The 8,659-nt window shown below is 35.3% G+C and overlaps 1 protein-coding gene across 1 annotated transcript; it reads left to right on the top strand.

Annotated features, from left to right (window-relative positions):
* Positions 1–6,421: 6,421 nt before the first annotated feature.
* LOC131677484 (transcription initiation factor IIA subunit 2) lies at positions 6,422–7,208 on the top strand. Its single transcript, XM_058957317.1, has 3 exons — positions 6,422–6,661; positions 6,716–6,950; positions 7,036–7,208. Exons 1-3 carry the CDS (start codon positions 6,590–6,592, stop codon positions 7,074–7,076), a joined length of 348 nt encoding a protein of 115 aa, XP_058813300.1. The 5' UTR covers positions 6,422–6,589; the 3' UTR covers positions 7,077–7,208.
* The last annotated feature ends 1,451 nt before the right edge of the window (positions 7,209–8,659 follow it).

The raw sequence follows: 8,659 nt of genomic DNA, 5'->3' as shown, positions 1-8,659 counted from the left end.
TCCAAGTGTTCGGTTATATCCTTTACTCGCAAACACTTGATAGTTAATTTCGACTACAATATCTCACAAACCGTTCTCAAACGGGAATCATGTGTTAAAGATTTGGGAGTCTACTTAGATCCCAAACTAAACTTAAAACACCATATTGAGTACACTATTTCTAAGGCCTCCCAGCTGCTAGGATTCATTTTTAGAGTCTCCAAGAACTTTACCGACATACATTGTTTAAAAGCACTCTATTGTGCTTTAGTCCGTTCTACACTCGAATATGGCAATGTAGTCTGGGCACCTTATTACCATAATGATATTCAACGCATCGAAGCCATTCAGCGCAAATTCGTTCGTTTCGCACTTCGTAGACTCCCATGGAGGGACCCACTGCACCTACCGAGCTATATAGATCGTTGTAAGTTTATTGACCTCGATTTCCTGTCCGTACGCCGAGATGTTTCGAAAGCAGTTTTCATCGCCGATTTACTGCAATCTCGAATCAACTGCTCTGAACTTCTGCTACTTTTGGACATAGACATTCATCGTCGTAGTCTTCGAACCCATCCTTTCTTTCGCATTCCGGTAGCCAGAACAAATTATGGCTATAACGGACCTTTCGTCAGTATGTGCCGTCTTTTCAATCGCTGTTCCAACGACTTCAACTTTCATTTGTGCCGTAATGCCATCAAAAAATCGTTTTGAGCTCATTATCTTGTTAGCTGTAGTCTAGTAATAGTTCATAGTTATTAAGATTTGCTGTTAGCTTTAATTGTAGTTATAAGTGTTGAATTGTATCATTTGGATATTTGTTATCTGTTGATATAAAAGATGAGGAGGTTTTATGCCTGCTGGAGCGGGCTTTTCCCTGCTCCCAAATAATTAAATAAATAAATAAATAAATAAATAAATAGATAAGAAAACACTTGTTTTTTCGTTTTACACTAAAACATTCAGTCGAACTCTATATTTTATTGCGAATTTTTTAGATCCGGAATTATTTTTGTATTGTTGAGGTTAGGTTGCTTGTTTTAGATGTTTACCTAGAAATTGGATTTATCAGTGAATAACCTCGACTGTCAATAGCTGCACTCTTTATTCCAGTGATTTACGCCCACTATCGTGTTTTTTTTTATCGAGATTTCAATCTGAATTTCATGTTTGTATGAGATGAAACCGGAAGAAGGAGTTCTTAGTGATGTTAAAAGAAATTTACCATTTAGATATTTTTCAGAGGTAGGAAGCATATTTTCTTCATCAATATAACTTTTCGTTGGAAGCAGGCTTGTTATTTGCTCACACAATAGACTTTTCTACGGCTCATGTACGTACACGCCACATGACACAAATACTACATCACAAGCTGGTGGAAAATAATAAACAAAGACGGCAAAAGTAAATGGGATTGTTTTCAACCAGGAAACTTCATTAGTGTTCGTGAGACCGGCCGCAAAGAACTCAATGTGCACAAAAAGCGAAATGCTCCGATAAAAAATAGCGCAACACAAAAACATTGCGATGTGCAGAATGACCGCGCAAAGAGAAACTTGAAAACGAAAAAGCGAAAGATCTGTGCACCAAGAGCTGCACAATTTCCTTTTTTGTGCCTCCCCTCACTGGCAAGCAGATAGGAAGGCGAATCAAACTACAATTCAGATAAAGATTGATCTGAAGAACGTTTTAAAATGTTTTTTGGTTGCCTTATCTGTTTCCGTGCCCGTGGGACCCACTAAAGAGCCGCTTTATTTCTACTCTTTGAGGTGTGCAGTAGGGTGAGACAAAAAATAGATTCCAGCTCCGAGCAACTTTTTGGGTACCATTTGGGTCCTAGAACATCTGTGCAAATTCTTAGCTTGATCCCTGAAACTATATTTTTGCGCCCACTATTTAAAGTTTACTTGGGATTTTATATGGGAAAATTAACTTTCATAAAATAATTCCTCCAGGAGTCGCCCATTGCTTCTTAAAAATAAACCGTTATGTGGCTTTTGTAGGAAATTTAACACAGAAACAAAGTCTCGAAAACTACGAAACGATCTGACGCTTGAGAAAAAAGTTATTAGCTGAAACCAATTGATGCTCTGACGCTCGATAAAATATTCATTGTTTCTAGCACCACTGTTATTGGTTGTCCAATTATATGCAATTTTGTTTTGATCTTCTCTTAATGTCTCCAAATCATTTTTCTATACTGTCTGGCCACTTCGCAAGAGTTTTCAGGGATAAATTGAGTCTTCTTTTGTACATAATGAGAGAAAATTAAAGATTTTGTATATAATTCGACCGTCAGCAGCAGTGATGCTATGAAAAGTAAAATTTTCATTAATCTTCAGGGCATCAATCGGTTTTTGCTTAATAACTTTTTCCACAAGCATCAGATCGTTTCGTGGTCTGCTAGACTTTGTTTCCTTGACAAATTTCCTATAAAAATCATACATCTATTTATTTTTAGGAGGTAACGGGTGACTCTTGGAAGAATTAATTTGCAAAAGACGTTTTCCCCATACGAAATCCCATGTAAACTTTAAACAGTGGGCGCAAAAATATAGTTTCACAGATCGAACTAAAAATTTGCAGAGTTGTTCTGGGAGCCAAATGGGACCCAAAAAGTTACTCGGAGCGAAATTTTATTTTTTTCATATAACCATGTCCCACTCTAGTGTGCAACCATGGAGTAGAATGCACGTATGGGAGCAACACACATTGTAGTGAAGAGGTTTTTTTGTGAAAGAGAAGAGCGGTGGTTCACATGAAAATTGCAAAGAGCGTTTTTTTCTTCTCTTTATTTGCTCTGAGGTGCATTACATCCCTGATTAGAATAATTAACATGTAATTATAATATAGAATGAATTTATAAAAATCAAAATTTACTTTCAGATGCGTGAACATGAAAAGATGAAAATAAAAACATCAGCATTGCACTTTCGTGCCATCTTGCGATCTACAACGGCCCTTACATGTTCAATATTTTTATCAATACGAGTATTCACGGAATTGCTTCGATACGTCTATCCTATTTGAAATATAAGGGAACATGGGGAGACTTGACCAAGCGCAAGATTCTATTTTTGGCTATGACGTCTTCTATTCGATTCATAAAATTATTTCAAAAATATTTTTATACTTGTTTCGATCCCTTAAGATAATTTTAAAAGTTTGGAATGAAAAATCCTTTCCTTATAGAAAATATTCTGTAATTTATAAATTTGCATTAAATGATGTAATTTTTATCAAACTTTGTATGGAGATATCTACTCGACTACCAATTACTGTTAAAGTACTCATATATCATTTTATTCCTTATGGACCAGTAAAATGATTTTACATAAATTGGAACATTGGAATAGTGTTATTAAAATTTGCACGACATTGAACGCAATACCTAATGTTGGGGAGACTTGGCCAAGATTTTATGGGGAGACTTGACCAAGTGGCAATAAGCTGAAGAATGATACAAAACTCCTGATATTTGTTATGCTTTGGTATCTACTTTTAATGTTAATCACACCACAAAAAATCTCACCTCAAACATCGGTCTATATATTTTAGTATTATTCAACTAAGTTAGCAGTAATATGACAGATTTCTTGACATGTGAACATGGGATGTAAGTAGTACAATTAATCCTTAAAAAGAAATACATTTAAAAAAAATCGAAATTTATGAAATGAAACCCCTTCTATAGTTTTACTGCTATCTAAGGATCTCGATAATGTGGAAAAAATAATTACAGCATGTTTTATGTAATTATTTTTTGCTCTGATTTTTTTTGTAATTATTTTTTGCTCTGATTTTTCAAAAATGATCATAGAAAAACTTTTATAACTTTTGAAAAATTAAATTGAAAATTCCGCATAAAAATCATGAACACGCACAATAACTTTGCACATTATATCACAACGACTTTTGAGGGATTTAAGGCTTTTTTAGAGATTTATGCAGGTTTAGCTGAAAACTTAGTCCCATGTCTCCCCATGTTCCCCTACATCGTCAATTAAACTTTTTTTTTCTATTACACGTACAATACTTTAGTAAATACTGTCCAGTATTGACAAAAAAATTGAACGTGAAAGGCTCGCTTGCAGATCGCGAATCCAATTTCGCTCGAATTCCGACCAATTTCATGTAATTGGCGACTGTACACATTCTATGCCTCTAAGAACGGTTGGTTTCAAAATGGTCCAATGAAGGACATTCGTTGGACCAACGTTGGATGCTGTCCAAATAACTGTTCAACAGACGTCCAGACGTCGTCAGGCAAATGTTAATTGAGGGAGTTATACGTAAAACTGAATTTGAAAAATGTGCACACATTTGTGAAAACGTTTCAAAATTCCGATGTTGGAAAGCCGACATCGGAAATTCGAAGTCGGATTTTCAATTTCGGAATGAAATTATTATGGTTATCTTCTTGTATATTTCGAAAACAAGCGATTTGAGGCAAATGTTAATTGAGGGAGTTATACGCAATACTTAATTTGAAAACGTCGCAAATTCGATGTTGGAATTTAAATGGCAGAATTCCGACGTCGGAATGAAATTATTTTAAAACTAAATCCAGTTGTCGCGAAACTTTTTCAATTGTGTGTGTTCCGGCTCCAGAGTAGCCAGCGAAGAAACCATTTGATGGCTGGTAATATATATATATATATATATATATATATATATATATATATATATATATATATATATATATATATATATATATATATATATATATATATATATATATATATATATATATATATATATATATATATATATATATATATATATACTGTTTGATCTTCTTTATCTTTGGATCCTTCCACGCAGAACTTGAGTAGATTGTGGCCGAAAAAAGGCAAACGAAAAACTACTTAAAATTGAGTTCTTTAGACTCAATCTCGGGGTATCGTGAAGGAAGGTAAAATTTGGTAAAACGTGTTGAAGATAGTTTTCATTTAACCACGGCAAAAATTACAACTTATTGATAGGTTTTTTATACTCAAATTTAAGTTGAATTTATCTAATTTTGAGTATACCCCAAACAACTCAAAAGTACCTTCCTCCACGGAAGACCTCGACTGAGTCGAATCTCTCGTTTTGTTTTTGACAACACTAATAAGTGCGAAAGCGACACACAACTCAAAAGTAAGTTAAAAGAAAACAAAAACAGGAACCCGAAAAACGAAAGAAATGGATCTATTTTTATCCAAAAATAATGAGATATGCCACAAAGCCGACTAAACTTCATCCCATTAATTTTGAGTAAAATAATTCCCTCTTCCTTGTTTGCCTGCAGCGAAAGCAGCTTAAATTTCCTACTGGTAGGTAATGAAATTTAAGTGTGTACGTCATTTGTTTATATTTCTCTTCTTCATATCTCCGTGTTTTATCGAAGAAGGTGACAAACCGCACTCACACGGAGAACATTCATTACCTAACAGCAGGTAATTTGAAATCTGTGCATCCCTCTTCCTCCAACGAAAAACGAAAGAGAGAGAACCCAATTTTATTCAAAAATAATGCACACTTAAAATCCATTACCTACCAGTAGGTAATTTTAATTTGCTGTCCTTATTTCACTGCCGGAAAACAAGGGAGAGGGAATGATTTTTTTACTTAAAATTAATGGGATGAAGTTTAGTCGGCTTTGGGGAATATCTCATTATTTTTGGGTAAATTTGGACTATCTCTCTTTCGTTTTTCGTTGGAGGAAGTAGGATGCACAGATTTAAGATTACCTACTGCTAGGTAATGCAAGTTTTCTGTGCGAGATATTCCTCAAAGCCGACGAGAGTTCATCCCCATTCCCAGCAGCGAAATAAGGACAGCAGATTCAAATTACCTACCGGCAAGTAGTGAAATATGTGTGCACACATAAAAGAATGTGCCCAAAGAGAATAGTGAAAGAGACGAAGAGTGAAAATCAGTCAAAACGGCAACACTCCCTTTATGATGATTTCAACACTAGAATTTTGGCAACCGCTTCTACAGGCAGCACTTTAAATGACTCCTATTATATTTTGAAAACAAACCGTATGTCGATCGATGGATTTGTTTATCAAACGATGTGCATTTCGAAACAAAGAGATGAAATAATTCTAAAGCTTATTTTTACTCATACATATACTCTAGAATGCACCTTACAATCACGATTGAGCTAAATTCCGACGAAAATTCAAATTTCTTTTTTGATAGAAGTACAATACTTATCTCCTCCAACTCAGGCATGAGTAATGTTTATTTACATTGCACGATTGGTCTGCTCAATAAGGTATTTTTGGCTTCACACTATTCGTCTCTTTCCCTATTCTCTTTGAATGTGCCCACCTTTTACCGTCGTACGTTTATTTAACCCTGACCGAGTATGGACACGACTGACACTCCTTGTGAGAATCTCTGTGAACGAGCTCTACATCGATTTATGCTTTGCTGTACATCGATTTATGTTGCTGCTTTTTGAAACAGCTGTCACTAGCTACATTTGCGAAACACATCGTGATATTTATTGATCAATATTTGGATTGCTTGGCTGACGCTAGAGACCGAGTAAAGTGCTATTAATTATATATTTCAGCCATCTTACAATCAAGTGTGAATTCATCGTTTATTTGCGATGTCTTATCAGCTCTATCGGAACACAACGCTTGGTAATACCCTGCAGGAAACTTTGGACGAGCTGATTCAGGTTGGTTAAAACTGCAAGGATCGTTCCATATGTTACAGAATTATTATTTTTCAGTATGGACAAATAACTCCAGCTCTGGCAGTCCGGGTGTTGGTACAATTCGACAAATCCATCAACGCCGCCCTATCGAATCGAGTAAAATCCCGCGTAACGTTCAAGGCGGCAAAGCTCAATACTTACCGATTCTGCGACAATGTTTGGACGCTCATGCTAAATGACGTCGAGTTTCGCGAGGTGCACGAATTTGCCAAAGTAGATAAGGTGAAGATTGTGGCATGTGATGGAAAGAGTGAGTATCCGTAGCCGGGACCAACATAGCACAGCAATGTGCTCAATGAAACCAACCGACAATGAAACTTGTCTTTGTCCTGCAGATGTCAACGTAAATGACGATATCGGAAGAACCGATCGATAGTAATGGATTATTTGAGGGTTTTTTTTGTTTGTTTTATATTAGTTAAATGCACAACTGTTACTGTCATCCTGCATCGGGATAAATTAAGAAAAGGTTAAAAAATGAAACGAAAATAAATACTGTCGATCGAAAGTATAATTTTGAGTTTATTTCAAGCCGACCCTCAGCTTAGGTTTTATTTGTCGATTCCGTTAAGTTTTTGCTTGAAGCCTGTGGTGAAAAAGGGTAGTAGAATTTCTTGGCATTTTCGCTTTTGACAGTGCACTAGCACTACCCTGGTGTTGGTGCTAATTTGTAATTAGTCGTGGATTGTTATATATTATGTAAATAATTTAAATTAAATCAATGAAAAGGGTTAAGAACATGTGTACGAGAATCGGATTGCCTATAAACTCTGCCAGGTCAGTTCGCTCGCTACCTGAGAAATTGTAAATGGAGAAAGGAAAAGACGTACAAACCTCGAGGTAAAGGGTGTAAGGAATTAAATTTTATCACTTTCACTTTCAAATTGCTGTAACTTTTTTTACATTAGGTATTTTCTATGTAAGTTTTCCGTGAAATTTGTTCCACGTGTATTGTTTACATTATGTAAGCGTAACTGTAAATTTTCGGTGTAATTGCTTTAAGGTTGGACAGAGAAAGGGTAAAATTCGCAAACGAAAAAAACAGTTTTTTTCCACACCGTATGTCAGATCTTCATAAAAATTAATCAGCGTATGTAGAATGTTGCTACAGTACTGCTGATTGATTTTTATGAAGATCTGACATACGGTGTGGAAAAAAACTTCTTTTTTCTTTTGCGAATTTTACCCTTTCTCTGTCCAACCTTAACGTGTATTGTTTACATTGTGTTATTCCATTGGTCACTGCAGAGATGCCAGATTTGCAGACAAGTCTGCAAATTCGCAGACTTTTAATTTAAGCTGCAGATTTCTTCGATGACGCAGATATTTGCAGATTTTTTAGTTTGGTTGCAGATATTTACAGATTTTTGAATGTAAAGGCTTTTGATTACACTAGCTTTCCTGACATTTTTGTTGTTCCCAGACTTTTAAAATTATTATTGCAGACATTTGAAAAAAGTACCTGGCATCTCTGGGTCACTGCACAGTGACGTCATGCATTAAATGTGACAGGTGGTGGTCCTGTTGATTATATTTTGAGCTTAGAGATTATTCGTATTCTCAAAATGATATATTGGTAAACATTTGAAATATATTGGGTATTATGTTTTTGGAAGTTTAGATGTACTCTAGAACGCCTTACAATTAAATTGTGCTATTCCCTAGTGTGTGGAAATGTATATGAAAGATACTATAAGTGAACTAGTTATTTGTTTATCAATTACTTCTACTAGTTCTCTGAATCGGTAAGCAGCTCTGCGGTAAAATTTCTTGGGAATTGATTATTAGCACTAAGCTTATGTTAATGGAATTTAAATTTGTTAAGTCCAAACTGTAAGGACCAGCACTTGTCAAATTTGTGAGGTTAAGGCATTTCATACAATGGTCAATATTAACTTTTGAATTAGGCAATCCATTAGACGTTTGTTTGACAATTCAGCGGTGGGTTCTGTCAACAGG

The sequence above is a fragment of the Topomyia yanbarensis genome, chromosome 1 (genome assembly GCF_030247195.1).
Source record: "Topomyia yanbarensis strain Yona2022 chromosome 1, ASM3024719v1, whole genome shotgun sequence".
Classification (NCBI taxonomy): Eukaryota; Metazoa; Arthropoda; class Insecta; order Diptera; family Culicidae; genus Topomyia; species Topomyia yanbarensis.
Note: the sequence above shows the minus strand (reverse complement) of the source record. Positions and strands in the feature narration are given on the sequence as shown.

What these genes read in the sequence shown, in the direction of transcription:
- LOC131677484 (XM_058957317.1), top strand. Translation starts at nt 6,590, where the DNA reads ATGTCTTATCAGCTCTATCGGAACACAACGCTTGGTAATACCCTGCAG. An exon ending in CTTTGGACGAGCTGATTCAG is followed by an intron (nt 6,662 to 6,715) that starts GTTGGTTAAAAC and finishes ATTATTTTTCAG; the next exon opens with TATGGACAAATAACTCCAGC. An exon ending in TGTGGCATGTGATGGAAAGA is followed by an intron (nt 6,951 to 7,035) that starts GTGAGTATCCGT and finishes TTTGTCCTGCAG; the next exon opens with ATGTCAACGTAAATGACGAT.